The sequence below is a fragment of the Salmo trutta genome, chromosome 16 (assembly GCF_901001165.1).
Source record: "Salmo trutta chromosome 16, fSalTru1.1, whole genome shotgun sequence".
Taxonomy (NCBI): Eukaryota; Metazoa; Chordata; class Actinopteri; order Salmoniformes; family Salmonidae; genus Salmo; species Salmo trutta.
In genome coordinates this window covers 38,515,880-38,532,929 of record NC_042972.1, presented here as the reverse complement: position 1 = coordinate 38,532,929, position 17,050 = coordinate 38,515,880, and the positions used below count along the sequence as shown (strand labels likewise).

General features: G+C 41.9%; 1 protein-coding gene across 1 annotated transcript; it reads right to left on the bottom strand.

Moving 5' to 3' along the window:
• Positions 1–2,573: 2,573 nt before the first annotated feature.
• On the bottom strand, positions 2,574–16,098 carry LOC115150719 (short-chain dehydrogenase/reductase 3-like). The gene is made up of 6 exons (XM_029694272.1): positions 15,276–16,098; positions 10,107–10,250; positions 5,609–5,728; positions 4,977–5,215; positions 4,718–4,843; positions 2,574–3,060 (listed from the first exon to the last, which is right to left on the bottom strand). Exons 1-6 carry the CDS (start codon positions 15,468–15,470, stop codon positions 2,976–2,978), a joined length of 909 nt encoding a protein of 302 aa, XP_029550132.1. The 5' UTR covers positions 15,471–16,098; the 3' UTR covers positions 2,574–2,975.
• Between the last annotated feature and the right edge of the window lie 952 nt (positions 16,099–17,050).

The following is a 17,050-nucleotide window of genomic DNA, read 5'->3' as shown; positions in this document are numbered from 1 at the left end:
TCACTTAGTAGTATCAAGAAAATACTTTGATAACTTGAATCTTTTTATTAAAAACTCAGTAATTGCAAATAACAATCAATGTTAGATAGTATATGAAGTAGTAAAGCAATGAAAGCACTCACATTTGACCATCATGGAGCTGTATAGTTGCTTGATTACTGTCAGAGTGGCTGGCCAGGTCACCTTCAGTGTACACAAACAGTTTGGCCACAGTGTGTGTGTTCGGCCACAGCTATAACCAAAGGCATTTACTGGCCTTCGACACCCTCTGAGCTCACTGGTCCTTTGACCTCTAACCCGCTGCTCAATATTTCTTGTTGTTTGACAGGCCAACCGAGGCTGGAGGTTGGCCCCTTGCTGGGGGTTAGTACTGAACCTTTTATCACACAACCAACCTGCCTCTTGATGGATGAACATAGCATCATACTGGCAAGAATGCTAACAAAAACGAACAGAGAAATAGGATAAGGCAGTGCAGCAAGTAAGTAATACAAACTCTTGGTCCTCCTATTTTGGGACATATCTGAGACATTTGTTTCTCTCATTGGAATACAATGACTGCATTGAGTCAGAATATTTATTGCAGGATAATTCCATTCCTCATTGTACTCCTAGCACTTATCAGGAGTTTTTGGGGGGGGCTGTGAGGAACCTACAGCCAGGAAAGTCAGAGTCAGGGGATCCATGGGATTATGGGAAGTGAGAGACGACAGAATCCTCCACTGCCCAGAATTTTACATGCGTTCGGCATCACTGCAAAACCAGCTAAATAGACTCCAGATCCATATAACATATTTAATGGATCACTGGAGGGGGACTTTCCGAGCCCTTCTGTTGGAATTCCAAATGCTTGGAAATCATATAGGAAAATACACTTAGGCTTGCAGCTTTAAAGTGAAGCACAAATGTGGCAGATTATTACAGTTAATTTAAGATAAATACAACAATAGTTCCTGATTGCTGATGGGGGAGAAGCCTGTGAAAGAGAGTTTAGAGGACAGTGGACTATATCTGTCTTCGATTGAAACTTTTTATTTTTGTATTTTTTATTTCACCTTTAGTTAACCAGGTAGGCCAGTTGAGAACAAGTTCTCATGTACAACTGGCCTGGCCAAGATAAAGCAAAGCAGTGAGACAAAAACAACACAGTTACACATGGGATAAACAAACGTACAGCCAATAACACAAAACAGCTATTGTCTTGATTTGAATCTAAGACAATAGCTGTGCTGAATTCTTCATCAGCTCAAATCCCTTACTATCATGCCAGAATGTCATAAGTGTAGAGTTTTTCTGGATGAGGTCAATCAAATAGTGTAACATGTACTGTAATTCTCTCAATCTCTCTCTATGCATCAACACCCCAACCCTAGTCACCCCTCTTCTTCCACCTGGTCCATCAAGCTCAGAGAGAGTGTGTATGTCTTTCCAAGCCCCCCCCCCCCCTTCTCCCCCCCTGATGTATCCACTATTTGGCTAACCTTGCTCTGAACCTGCCCCGTGAGACTCAAGCCATTTCAGCCCTCCTCTTCCACCATACTTGCACTACATGGCTCCCTCATCGACCTAGTTCTGTCTCAACATGCCTCTATCTTCTCCCTCCTCTTTCGCAACAGCTATAGCCCACTCAGGGAATGAAAAACAGGCCCTTAACAGAGGCTAAGGTTCTCTCCCAGCAGAGCACATCCTTTCTCCCTCTGTCCAGCCTGGTGTGGGTCACCTAGTGATCACAATGAGCGGCCCTATCGTGAGCGCACAGGAGGGCATTTATGGTTCGCTTGGATTCAAATGAATGTTTATGAGCTTTGTCTGGCAGCCAAAGGGCAGACACTATTCCCGTTTTTACAGTCATCTCTTATTGGTTGGCCCGGGGCTGTGTGTGTGTGTGCTTGCCTTGACTTGTGCTCAGACATAGAGTATGTCACAACAACACAGCTCTGGGTCTCTAGATCTGTGCACTATAGATCACTTCATTAAGTGGGTGAAGTTTATCTCTCATATCAAGGAGTGGAAACCTAACTGTACATTCTTCCTCTGATGCTATGGTACAGTATGTGAAAGTCAGAAGCAAGGCCCATTCATTAATCATTAAAGTCATTCTTCTAAATCAGGTATTCCCCTACACCACATGTACTGTAATTTGGACAGGTTATCTTTGATGATCTCAGGGATACATGTTGCAAGGCCTTTTTGAACCTTGTTTTAGATTACTCAATAAAACATCTAATGGTTTCATGATTAATCTTTTTCCAGCATGTAACAACTTCAGCCGTGATTCAATCCAAGTGGCTAGTTGACAAATGCAGCTTTTAAATGCAATTTAAAATGTCAAGCGCACTATAGCATTGTTTTGGATTGAATTCCAGCCCTAACCTACTTTACAATGTATAAATTAACAGTGTATGGCTCCGTTTCCAATTTATGTTGCTCATTTTGCTGTTTCACAGCCTGGCATGTGCAGAGATCTCATGGTTGGCATAACTGTGTTATCATTCTCTATCATGTCATCTGGTTAGCTCTGCTGTGTTGACGACTCACTAGATATTCGCCAGTCTATGTGAACAAAGAGACACTTTGGTTGTCTAACATCAATTTATTAATGTGATTCCATTCAAAGACACATGATTGGTAGAAAACAAAGGATAATAAAAAACAGACTTGAAAAAAAAACTGCTGTTTATCCAGACTAGTTTCGCATGGCTTCTGCTCAATGTGTGAATGGTATTTAGTCCGTCCAACTACACACAGGAGATCAAGAATGAGACCAGGATAAGTTCCAGCAGCGTGTAAGTGAAATCTACCCCGTCGGAGCAACAATATACAGTATGCTAAAGTCTCCAAGACACTTTCCTGCATACTTTCAAAAGGCGTCCATTGTTTCCCAATGTCCTGTAGCCCATGGATACTTCCCTTCAACATCCTCCGGACTTAGTGAGGTTCCTCTGATATGTATTGACATTCAGGACAATTTGTTTTTATGTCCTCCCCTTGAATGTATTCATGCAGGTATAGCTTCCAGAAAACTTGTGGATCTCTTCAAGAGCAGCTTGTGGCATGAAGCTAGGGTGTGGAGAAAGTAGAGATAGGAGGTTACGTATGAGTGAAAGATATGTACAGTTGAAGTCGGAAGTTTACATACAGCTTACAAAATACATTTAAACTCAGTTTTTCACAATTCCTGACATTTAACCCTCGTAAAAATTCCCTGTCTTCAGTCAGTGAGGATCACCACTTTATTTTAAGAATGTGAAATGTCAGAATAATAGTAGAGATAATAATTTATTTCAGCTTTTATTTCTTTCATCACATTCCCAGTGGGTCAGAAGTTTACATGCACTCAATTAGTATTTGGTAGCATTGCCTTTAAATTGTTTAACTTGGGTCAAACGTTTCGGGTAGCCTTCCACAAGCTTCCCACAATAAGTTGGGTGAATTTTGGCCCTTGCTCGCACACGCTTTTTCAGTTCTGCCCACACATTTTCTATAGGATTGAGGTCAGGGTTTGGTGATAGCCACTCCAATACCTTGACTATGTTGTCCTTATGCCATTTTGCCACAACTTTGGAAGTACGCTTGGGGTCATTGTCCATTTGGAAGACCCATTTGCGACCAAGCTTTAACTTCCTGACTGATGTCTTGAGATGTTGCTTCAATATATCCACATAATTTTTCTTCCTCAAGATGCCATCTATTTTGTGAAGTGCACCAGTCCCTCCTGCGGCAAAGCACCCCCACAACATGATGCTGCCACCCCCGTGCTTCACAGTTGGGATGGTGTTCTTCGGCTTGCAAGCCTCCCCGTTTTTCCTCCAAACATAACAATGGTCATTATGGCCAAACCGTTGTATTTTTGTTTCATCGGACCAGAGGACATTTCTCCAAAAAGTACGATCTTTGTCCATGGGCAGTTGCAAACCGTAGTCTGGCTGTTTTATGGAGGTTTTGGAGCAGTGGCTTCTTCCTTGCTGTCCTTGCTGTCGAAAAAGGACTCATTTTACTGTGGATATAGATACTTTTGATACCCGTTTCCTCCAGCATCTTCACAAGGTCCTTTGCTGTTGTTCTGGGATTGATTTGCACCTTTCGCACCAAAGTACATTCATCTCTAGGACACAGAAAGCGTCTCCTTCCTGAGCGGTATGTCGGCTGCGTGGTCCCATGGTGTTTATATTTGCGTACTATTGTTTGTACAGATGAACGTGGTACTTTCAAGCGTTTGGAAATTGCTTCCAAGGATAAACCAGACTTGTGGATTTTTTTTCTGAGGTCTTGGCTGATTTCTTTTGATTTTCCCATGATGTCTGAGGCACTGAGTTTGAAGGTAAGCCTTGAAATACATCCACAGGTACACCTCCAATTGACTCAAATGATGTCTATTAGCTTATCAGAAGCTTCTAAAGCCATATCATAATTTTATGGAATTTTCCAAGCTGTTTAAAGGCACAGTCAACTTCGTGTATGTAAACTTCTGACCCACTGGAATTGTGATACAGTGAGTTATAAGTGAAATAATCTGTCTGTAAACAATTGTTGGAAAAATTACTTGTGTCATGCACAAAGTAGATGTCCTAACCGACTTGCCAAAACTATAGCTGGTTAACAAGAAATTTGTGGAGTGGTTGAAAAACGAGTTTTAAGGACTCAAACCTAAGTGTATGTAAACTTCCGACTTCAACTGTATGTACTTTAAATAGGCCAAAATGATACGAGACACTACCTTTTGAGGATAACGAGAGCATGCATGGTCCAGGGCATGTAAACGTAGGCTGTGTTAGTCCTGACTGCATCCACAGTCCTTTCAGCAACTGTCTCTGGCTTGAGGGGAGGGAAGAGCGCTGGAAACCTACAGGACCAGAAAACCCAGAGAGATTATCTTTCCAGTAACTACAATACATGCATGAAGAAAATGGTGCATGGCAGTAGTGGTGGTGTAATCTAAACTAGATTGTGAAGAACCATGTTGTAGGCTTGCTCACCTGACTCTCATGCCCTGGAACATCTCAGTGTTGGTGTGGAAGGGGAGCACGGTGGTGCAGCCCACCCCGGGACAGTCCAGCAGGCCCAGAGTCAGGCTCTCCATGAAGGCCAGGGAGGAGGCCTTGGAGGTGCAGTAGTCGATGGCCCCAGGGATGGGTGACTGGGACAGGATGGAGTTTATACAGACCACGTGGCCGTGCTGGAGCTCCAGCATCCGTGGCAGGAAGGCCTTTGTAGTCTGGATGAGGGAGAAGAAAGGAAGGGGGGAGGGCATTGGGGAAAATGTACAGTTATACACATGAAAAAGAGACACACAGAGGAAGCAGGCCCAAGTGGAGCCACAGATTGAGTTTCATTTTTTTTTTGCTGATGATTGCATTTATGCAACCCGAAAGTTTGATCTCTATTCAAACAGAGACTGCTATAGGTTTACACAAAGAGGCCCTCTGATGTTCTACCTACGGGCTAAAGCAGTAAGCCTATAATTTGGAAATACCCCAACACTCCTGTAAATTAAGCTGAGACTGACATGAAGGGGCATTGGCCAATAAAAGCACTTTTGGAGAATGATAAGATTGATATAACTGTAAGGAAGCACACACCTCTCTTCCTAAATATCAACAACACTTACCCAGAACTGTCCCATTGTGTTGATATGTTGAGATTTCAAAAGACAGTCATCGTCGCTGTCCATCAGACTTTTCCCATGGACCACTGCAGCATTATTCACCAGGATCGTAACATCTCCCACCTGGAAAAATAATAACAAAACTAATGTCAGAAACAAAACTGACGTTTTTATATTAAGAGGATTTATCCACTTTTTTCTACCTACTTCCTTTTCATGTGAAGTTATGTGATAGAGCTGACAGTCATACTCAACACGCTTATCTTATCTTATCTTGACATTGCAATTTTGGTGTAATCTATACAGTACCAGTCAAAAGTTTGGACACGCCTACTCATTCTCAAGGGTTTTTCTTTATTTCTACATTGTAGAATAATAGTGAAGATATCAAAACTCTGAAAAAACACATATGGAATCATGTAGTAAGCAAAAACATCCTAAACAAATCAAAATATATTTTATATTTGAGATTCTCAAAGTGGCCACCCTTTGCCTTGATGACAGCTTTGCACACTCTTGGCATTCTCTCAATCAGCTTCATGAGGAATGCTTTTCCAAAAGCCTGGAAGGAGTTCCCACATATGCTGAGCACTTGTTGGCTGCTTTTCCTTCGCTCTGCGATCCAACTCATCCCAAACCATCTCAATTGGGTTGAGGTCGGGTGATTGCGGAGGCCAGGTCATCTGATGCAGCACTCCATCACTCTCCTTCTTGGTCAAATAGCCCTTACACAGCCTGGAGGTGTATTTTGGGTCATTGTCCTGTTGAAAAACCAATGATAGTCCCACTACGCACACACCAGATGGGATTGCGTATCGCTTAAAAATGCTGTGGTAGCCATGCTGGTTAAGTGTGCCTTGAATTCTAAATAAATCACAGACAGTGTCAACAGCAAAGCACCCCCACACAATCACACCACCTCTTCAACGGTGGGAACTACACATTCGGAGATCATCCGTTCACCTACTCTGCGTCTCACAAAGACACGGCGGTTGGAACCAAGAATCTCAAATTTGGATTCATCAGTCCAAAGGACAGATTTCCACCATTTAATGTCCATTGCTCGTGTTTCTTGGCCAAAGCACACCTTTTCTTCTTATTGGTGTCCTTTAGTAGTGGTTTCTTTGCAGCAATCCTATTTTCCTGTGGCGGTCCTCATGAGAGCCTGATTCATCATAGCGCTTGATGGTTTTGGCGACTGCACCTGAAGAAACTTTCAAAGTTATTTTTCGGATTGACTGACCTTAATGTCTTAAAGTAATGATGGACTGTTTTTTTTTTTGCTTATTTGAACTGTTCTTGCCATAATATGGACTTCGTCTTTTACCAAATAGGGCTATCTTCTGTATACCCCCCTACCTTGTCACAACACAACTGATTGGCTCAAATGCATTAAGAAGGAAAGAAATTCCACAAATGAACTTTTAACAAGGCACACATTCTTAAAAAAAAGTACTCCTCTTTGGAGGACAAATATCTTTTAGTTGTTTTTTACAGCTTTTCTGCTACATATACAGTTGAAGTCGGAAGTTTAGATACACTTAGGTTGGAGACATTAAAACTCGTTTTTCAACCACTCCACAAATTTCTTGTTAACAAACTATAGTTTTGGCAAGTCGGTTACGACATCGATGTCATGGCTTTAGAAGCTTCTGATAGGCTAATTGACATAATTTGAGTCAATTTGAGGTATACCTGTGGATGTATTTCAAGGCCTACCTTCAAACTCAGGGCCTCTTTGCTTGACATTATGGGAAAATCAATAGAAATCAGACACAAAAATAGTAGACCTCCACAAGTCTGGTTTATCCTTGGGAGCAATTTCCAAATGCCTGAATGTACCACGTTCATCTGTACAAACAATATTACGTAAGTATAAACACCATGGGACCACACAGCCGTCATACCGCTCAGGAAGGAGACACGTTCGGTCTCCTAGAGACAAACGTACTTTGATGCGAAAAGTGCAAATCAATCCCAGAACAACAGCAACGGACCTTGTGAAGTTGCTGGAGGAAACAGGTACAAAAGTATCTATAGTATCCACAGTAAAATGAGTCCTATATCGACGTAACCTGAAAGGCCACTCAGCAAGGAAGAAGCCACTGCTTCAAAACCTCCATAAAACAGCCAGACTACGGATTGCAACTGCACATGGGGACAAAGATCTACATTTTTGGAGAAATGTCCTCTGGTCTGATGAAACAAAAATGGTCATAATGACCATCGTTATGTTTGGAGGAAAAAGGGGGACGCTTGCAAGCCGAAGAACACCATCCCAACCGTGAAGCACGGGGGTGCTTTGCTGCAGGAGGGACTGGTGCACTTCACAAAATAGATGGCATCATGAGGTAGGAAAATTATGTGGAATATATTGAAGCAACATCTCAAGACATCAGTCAGGAAGTTAAAGCTTGGTTGCAAATGGGTCTTCCAAATGGACAATCACCACAAGCATACTTCCAAAGTTGTGGAAAAATGGCATAAGGACAACAAAGTCAAGGTATTGGAGTGGCCATCACAAAGCCCTGACCTCAATCCTATAGAAAATGTGTGGGCAGAACTGAAAAAAAGCAAGGAGGCCTACATCCTGACTCAGTTACACCAGCTCTGTCAGGAAGAATGGGAAAAGATTCCCCCAACTTATTGTGGGAAGCTTGTGGAAGCCTACCCGAAACGTTTGACCCAAGTTAAACAATTTAAAGGCAATGCTACCAAATACTAATTGAGTGTATGTAAACTTCTGACCCAATGGGAATGTGATGAAAGAAATAAAAGCTGAAATAAATCATTCTCTCTACTATTATTCTGACATTTCACATTCTTAAAATAAAGTGGTGAGTCTAACTGACCTAAGACAGGGCATTTTTACTTGGATGAAATGTTAGGAATTGTGAAAAACTGAGTTTAAATGTATTTGGCTAAGGTTATGTAAACTTCCGACTTCAACTGTACATACATTTTAAATTTATTTTGCATGCACATTTTGAATACACATTTTACATACATGGTACTTTTATATAAAGCAGTCAAATAACAATAATACATTACCAAACATAAGCTCTTTAATTCCACCCCTCAGCCACTCTCAGCCAATCCTACCTATCACCATAGACCACCCGCGTTTGGTTTCCATGTGCCATATATTTTTCAATTGTGCTGTGATGTTTTATATAATTTTTTTAACCTGTCTAATCGTATAGTATCCACAGATTGTGAACTAAAGCTGAAAACCTTGGCTTCCTGAGTGACACAGTGGTCTAAGGCACTGCATTGCAGTTGCTAGCTGTGCCGCTAGAGATCCTGGTTCGAGTCCAGGCTCTGTCGCAGTTGGCCGCGACCAGGAGACCCATGGGGCGGCACACAATTGGCCCAGTGTCGTCCGGGTTAGGGGAGGGTTTAGCTGGCAGGGATGTCCTTGTCCCATTGCACTCTAGCGACTCCTGTGGCGGGCTGGGCACACGCAAGCTGACATGGTCGCCGGGTGTACGGTGTTTCCTCCGACACATTGGTGTGGCTGGCTTCCAGGTTAAGCAGGCATTGTGTCAAGAAGCAGTGCGGCTTGGTTGGGTCGTGTTTCAGAGGACGCATGGCTCTTGACCTTCACCTCTCCCGAGTTCGTACGGGAGTTGCAGTGATGAGACAAGGCTGTAACTACCAATTGGATACCACGAAATTGGGGAGAAAAGGGGTAAATGATGAAAACCTTTCCTACGAGTATTATTATATTATTTATTGACTGAGCTTTCCAAATCACCCAACACTGCTATTTGTAAGGTTAATTTTAAGTACATGTTGTGATTTTTTTAACCATTCCTGAACCTGTGACCAGAAACAAGCTACATAGGGGGAATACCAGAATAAATGATCTATTGATTCTGTCTCTTCGCAGCAAAATCTACAGCGCTGAGATTGTTGTATGCCCCATATATATAGCATTCTGTTGGTGGCAAGAATTTTATATAATAATTTACATTAAAAACTCAATGTGTTGAATCAAGTGTATTTTTTTGTACCAGTTCATAAACCATGTGCCATGGAATTGGTACATCAGAAATCTCTTCCCATTTAGTTTGTAACCTGTATGGCACAACTGTTAATTGAAAGGCATGAGAGAATGCCAAGAGTGTGTAAAGCTGTCATCAAGGCTACTTTGAATAATATAACATTTATTTTGATTTGTTTAGCACATTTTTCGTTGCTACATGATTCCATATGTGTTATTTCAGAGTTCTGATGTCTTCACTATTATTCTACAATGTAGAAAATAGTACAAATAAAGAAAAACCCTGGAATGAGTAGGTGTGTCCAAACTTTTGACTGGTAGTGTATGTCAGATGGGGAGAGGAATTCAAAAACAATGAAGCCCTGCCAGTTCTGTAGACAGGAGTAACAGCAGTGAGAGAAACCTTGACCCATGAGCGTTTCACTGGCTCCAAACAATATTTTGTATTTGTGTAAAAAATAAAAACTGGATTTATAATAGATCTAAATAGCATACCTTCTCCCTGACCACCTTGGCCTGCTTGTAAACATCCTCCCGATTAGCCACGTCGCACAAGAAGTAGTGGCACTCTGTTCCAAATTGGGAGATCTCTTCACATGTCTCTTTCAGACACTTCTCTGTGCGGCCCCACAGGATCACCTGTAGAGGGTAAACATTAGCAAGGGTTATAAAATAGGCTTATACAATTGCATAATAGTGTAATATGCTCTGAATAAAATATGAGCAATTAGCTCAGCTGAATGAATATTTTGCTTTTCAACAATCAGCTATCTGTACACGTATTGTTGTCGAAATCCTGAGAAAAACATGGCTAAAATACATTCAATGGGTAGCCAAACCCAAACAACTATGCCAATGACACATGCTCTCAACAAGTATACAGACATTTCATGTTTGCAGCATTTGGCCCTAGGATGAGATGAGATAATTTGGTTAAAATGTTCCTTTCATTCAGAGAACAGAGAGGCCATGTTTAGAAGCAACAAATAGTTTCAGAGCGAGATTAAGGGGGTGGGGTTGCAGTGTGAATGAAGTGTCTCTTCATCAGCCTGGAGAGGGTAAATTAAGCTCAGTCATTTGAGCAGGGAACATGGGCTAGGATGGAGGTGGGGGGCAGCGATTGGGCAATTAGATCCGTCAGTCTTTGGGGTCAGGGAAAGGTAATGAAATCAGGGGGTGAGCCCTCCTCATCTCTCAAACACACATTCTCAAAGAGATTACACGGCCTGTTGGGCAGATGAACCCAGTCATTTCTGGTCAGGGAGTCTGAAAACAGTTTGTGTGTGAAGTGCTGATGGGGCCAGTGTAGGGCTTGGCTGGTTGCCAGTGACCAAGGTTAATATTTTTGCAGAAAGTCTTCTGGAAAGTGATCCTGTGTGTGTGTGTGTGTGTGTGTGTGTGTGTGTGTGTGTGTGTGTGTGTGTGTGTGTGTGTGTGTGTCTTTCATCCACCCTTACAGTATGATATCAATATTGTGTGAATACAAACCAATCTTAATTCTACATGTAGATAAGGAAGATAAAACACAAGCAGAGGTCACATTGACATCCTTGTCCTGATAGAGAAGAGTTCAGAGACAGCCAGGCTATAGCCACTCATCTATTTAGGAATGAATAGGAGGATAGTAAATGCATATCTCAACATCTCAAACATGCATAGCTAGCTTGCCGAAGGTTTTGCCGCTATCTTTCTTGTTTTACTGCAACACTACATCTAGGGCAATCTGAGCAGCTGTCTGTGACAGTGTATTCAGATCCCACCAATGTTTTAATGAAGCTAGTCCCTATGGGCTTATGTTTACTTGCATAATGGGAGCATTAAGACTGTAAAGTGAAATGTTTGCTTTGGGGGAGATGCGGGAGGGTCACAATCTGCATGATTTGCAGTTTTGATCAAGTTCCAAGAGTAAAAAATGTTTGGCTTTCCACTGGATGGGTCTTTGTTTGAGTTTCTTTAGATTGCTTTTTTGTTTGCTTCGTTTGCCAGCCAGTTTGAGTAATCAGCAGAGGTGAATGGATGGGTCTAGGTAAATTACTGAAAGCCTTTAATAGGATTTCATCCTAACAAACAAACCTGACATTTCTCATTAAAAATCACCACTCACACTGTGCTCTCCTGTTATTTAATTCATTATGCTTATCTGCCAGTCCCAACACACTGGGGCTTCAGGATAAACAATGGCCGGCCAAATCTACAGCTATCAGCTTAGAATGCCTAAGTGCTGTGGAAAACTAATTCTAAATTCCCTCACATCGAGTGACTAAGTATCTCTGATAAACCAGTGATTACTCTGTCTGAGGTGCCATATCTGACAAGATTAAACAACATTCACCAATTGTGTAAAATTGATGGTCTGTTCAAGGACATGATTTATTCAAAGACAGTAAGTCTTGCAAATCACCAAGTGTTGGTGTATCAGGGTGCAATGATGATGAACTGGCGATGTGGTGGGCCTCATCCACATCCCTACACCAGAACGCAATAATATTTCACAAGGGAAAAAATGGGTTCAAGGATGGGCATGAACCCTCTTCTTCACACCAGTTGTAGGGGATAGGGGCTAACAGGGAGGGGGCACGGGGAGGGGAAATAGGGAGTTCAGGAGGCAGTCGCCTGCCCTACCGCTGTCTAATTAGTGCGGAGACAACAGGGTCAGTTGCAGGGCAATACCCAGCTGGGAGCAGTGTGCTTCCCGCCTCCAACACACACACACACACACACACACACACACACACACACACACACACACACACACACACACACACACACACACACACACACACACACACACACACACACACACACACACACACACACACACACACACACACACACACACACACACAATAGAGCTTGCCAATGTATAAAGCCACTATCAACCTGGGTAGAGGCATATGTTCCCAGTTCTCCTAATGAGTAGCCGGGGCTGAGAAAGATGCCAATATCTCTTACTATCTTCAATTGTACTTTCTTCTTCCACATGTTCAAAATATTATGATCCACAAATTGAGTCGCAAAAACAAAATGCCACACTAAGTACCTTATTAAATTCTACATGCTGACATTTTTAACCAAGGGGATTTTGGATTTCTGGTTTGGGATGCCAGTGGAATATATTTGAATTGCATAGGGTACATTGAGAGCATATGTGAATATGTTGCTTCAACCTCTGAAACATTTATTGTGGTTGTGCTGGAGGCCCCCTCCCTCTTTCTCTGTTCTCTGAACTTGGGTGCTCAGCTTTTGTAAAGTTGCTGTGGTTTATTGTTTTAGTGCTTCACTCTGTAACGGCTCTTTTGACGACACACACAAGGCCTCACTCCCCCCCTCACCTTCCTCTATCCCCCTCTCACCAGTCTCTCCTTTTCACCTCACATCATTCTTTCATCAATGCTGTGGCTAGTGCACTCCCTACCGTGAAAGCACCAAAGCTACTAGAGAGAATAGAGAAATTTCGTCTGCCAATCACAATGGACCTCAAACTGGGGTAGTCTTTCCTAGAGGTTATTTGTGATGAATGTCCTACTTCTTTTAGCATATCTTAGGCAGGGAGTGATTGTGAGGCACATTAGTGCAGGTGTTGTTTTCAAAGCCTTCACACCTTGATAATACCCAACAATGGGGCCCTGACAAGAATGGTGACTTCCTTTGTTGTGCAGCTGCAAATTATAGCTTTTAAAAGCCACAGGTCTTTTGTGGGTTGTTCCCTGAGGAGATGTTGATGGAAGGATGAAGAGCAAGGCCAAAGCACTTAAAGTTAAAATGGGGGGTTTTAGCTTGGACACATAATGTAAGGATAAGCATAAACTGCAACATGTGGTGCTCCATATGACAATTCATAAAGCTATAATTATTCCTCTAAGTTGCATGGGTGAAAATACAACTAGCTATTTAATCATTTGTAAAAAAAAATTTAAAAAATTCAATAAAGTGGGGTGGTATTCATATGGAATCATTGTGAAACGCTTATGTCTCCATCTGTGTGTCTGAGGCTCTGTCCATTACAATTCAGAGCTAACAGAACACTATGGTGGCTCACTATGCACTCAGCTGTATACTGTTTGGATTGTAATTGGAATAGTGGGTAGTCTGACCAGTAGTGGCGGCCTGGCGGGGACTGTAAATGTAGTCACTGGGGCATTTCAAGCATAAGTGACTGTTTCTTGTTAAGGAGGAGGGTGGGGACAGGCTATTTATAAGAGCTTTGGCTGACGGATGCATATTTTGGATGGGTGAGGCAGCTGAAACATGCCATCTTCCTCTGTGGGCTTCATTTCACCTCAATAATAAACTCAGTGTAAGGTAGCAGGTTGACGTTTATTGTCATGAGTCTTGTCCTGGAGGCAGAACTGGGCGATTTCTCCTTTGATAGGCCAGCTGCTAAGTCAAAATTGGCTATATTGTAGAAATTCATGAAAACAAAAATGTGCTTTTGGTCTTAAATTAAGGTTAGGGTTAGGCATTATGGTTACCAGTGTGGTTAAGGTTAAGTTTAGTTTCTGCCTTGCTGGTTTGCTTGAAAAACACATCTGAATCAGTGTTTTATTATGGCAATGTGATGTCTTGTGTAGGCACTTGGCACAGTTAGTGTTTTTCTGCTAGTCCCAGTAGGACTACAACATTTCTCCTGTGAGGATTATGTGATTAGCTTTTAAACATGTTTCTTCAGAAAGTTGAAAAAGTTCATCCCAATTCCATAGAAGTGATATCACTTGATCAAGGTAACTCCTGTTGGCTGTCATCAACAATAAAACTTTATTCTGGACATTAATGATGCTTGATCTCATCCAATATCAATGTTAAGCCATAACTCCTTTTTCTGAGCTTTGGCTAAACAGAAATCATTCCGTGAGTCACTATAATACGTCAGCAGTCAAATGGTCAGAGGGAGACTTTTGCCCTTCTGCAACCCTACTCCTGAGTGCCGCAGCGGTCTAAGGCACTACATCTCTGTACTTAGAGGTGTCACTACAGACACCCTGGTTCAAATCCAGGCTGTATCACAACTGGCCGTGATTGGGAGTCCCATAGGGCGCTGCACAATTGGCCTAGCGTCGTCAGGGTTTGGCCAGTGTAGGGCTGTCATTGTAAATAAGAATTTGTTCTTAACTGACTTGCCTAGTTAAATAACGGTAAAACAATTTAAATAGTCTGTTGTGCCAAAATTGAGAGCCCTGTCCTGGAATCTGATTGGCTGATCTACTCCTAAGGTCATGACCCATTCATGTTACAGAGGAAACAATAGATTGGAGGAACAAGTGGACAAACTAATGTCTCTGCCCTTGCAATGTAGGCTACCTGATGTAAACCTATGGCGCGTTTGGTTAAGGAGGAGGGGGGGGGGGGGGGGGGTAGTAGTACGTCAATACAAATAATAGTTATGGAAAGAAGTGTGCATAAAAAAGACTAGGTATCGCACAGAAGGTGTTCAGAGGTTGGCTACAGGGTATCAACTCAGTTATCGTTATAACCATGTAGCCTAATCAATGAGCGTACTAATTCAAAAGATATGAAAATATGCACAGGTCTGGGGAACTATAGGCTATTTTAGGAGTGCTCATATTGCTCAAGATTAAGTGAACCCAATCACGTTTGATGCTCAACAAGTTGCATAATACAATTAATAAAGTGCAGAAACTAAACGCATGCATGTGTTTTATTTACCTTTTTAGCCCCCTGCTTGGCAAACTCCTGAGCCAGGTGACGACCAATACCTCGTCCCCCGCCTGTGATCAGAACCACCTCCTTGATCAGCGTTCTTCGTCTACTTGGTAGCAGTAAGTACACACTTGCTTTCAATATGTAGTAGACAATGTGTATGGGGAAAAACACTATACAGCTCAAACACTTAAAATCCATGTTACTTCTTCTTACAGTAATCTAAATTCTCAAAATTTTTCGAACACAAGCACAAGTTCGATATCCTCCAATCGTGATGTCCTTGGCAGAGCGGTTTTTAGGTAAATAGCTGGTTAAAACCAAACTCAAACTAGCCAACTGCAGCACTTGAAGTCAATGTTTCATTACATTTAGGCTATTATGTCCCAAGCTCAGAAATGCGTCAATATACGGAGCTCTGGCATGTTTATCGATTATTCAGGTTATTGGCAAACTATTATTTTTGACTAATGACCATATTACACCGGTAGTCCGCGGTTACTTTTCAAGTAACCTAAAGAAGGCGAGAGTGTCTCCGAAGGCATGCGCTACTGAATCGTCCACACAACAAGTGTGTTGTGTTCTTATCCTTGGACGTTACCGCCTCTGACTCCGATAGCTTACTTTATAGCGCACTGACTATCCGTCCCCGCAGTGTTGAAAAAAAGACCTGCGATCTGAAGGGAGTTTTTTCAAAGACCATTAATCCTGATTGACAGGTTGAATGGTGAGGAATATGTTGCTTTACTGTGTGTCGACTGTGACTGGTTTTATCTCTACCCAGCCCCGAGACGCGTCTGCCACAACTGCTGTGATGCCGTGAAGTCATATTTCAGTATTTCAGTCCTCTATTAAAATCAAGAATTTTCTTCCTCCCTAAGTTGTTTACAGTGAGCTAAATGCTTGGTTTTACGGTTTTTGAGATGTGCCAATGTTTCTCAATTCTCCTTCAAGCTGTCACACTCTCTGGGAAATAATAGTTGGATAAGTTTCTCATGCACTTGAGAAGTGCCATAACCTACTTTGATAGCTTACTTTGAATAGTTTGATGAGACAACATTCACCCAAACTGGTTGGACTTGTTTACATCACATGTATCCTACAGTACTAGTATCAACGTAAAAAAAACACACACACACTTTCACATAAGATGCTGCTGCTACTCTGTTTATTATATATCCTGATTGCCTAGTCACTTTTACCTCTACCTACATACTGTATTACCTCAATTACATCAACTACCTTGTACCCCTGCACAATGACTTGGTACTGGTACTCCTTCTATATAACCTCATTGTTATTTTATTACGTTACTATTTCCTTATTTTTAAAATGTATTTAGCAAGTCTTTTTCTTACTTTTTAACTCTGCATTGTTGTGAATGTGCTCATAAGTAAGCATTTCACAATAAAGTCTACACCTGTTGTATTCAGTGCATGTGACCAATACATTTTTATTTGATTTTACATGCGCACGCACGCGCACGCACACACACACACACACACACATACACACACACACACACACACACACACACACACACACACACACACACACACACACACACACACACACACACACACACACACACACACACACTCACTATCGCTCTCTCTTGCTCTCTCTCTCTCGCTCTCTCTCTCTCTACATGTATCTTTCTATCTCTCTGTCTATAATCACAATGTATCAGATATTTGTTATTACTGAGTGTTTTGCTGCTTGTAAAAAAATATATTGATACACTTTTTTTAAAGTGTATACGGTAGGAGATAAAGTGCTGA

Coding starts and splice junctions, on each gene's coding strand:
- LOC115150719 (XM_029694272.1), bottom strand. CDS start 15,470: ATGGATTTTAAGTGTTTGAGCTGTATAGTGTTTTTCCCCATACACATT. Junction 5,729..10,106: donor CCAAGGTGGTCAGGGAGAAG/GTATGCTATTTA, acceptor TTATTTTTCCAG/GTGGGAGATGTTACGATCCT. Junction 3,061..4,717: donor GCTCTCGTTATCCTCAAAAG/GTAGTGTCTCGT, acceptor TCCACACCCTAG/CTTCATGCCACAAGCTGCTC.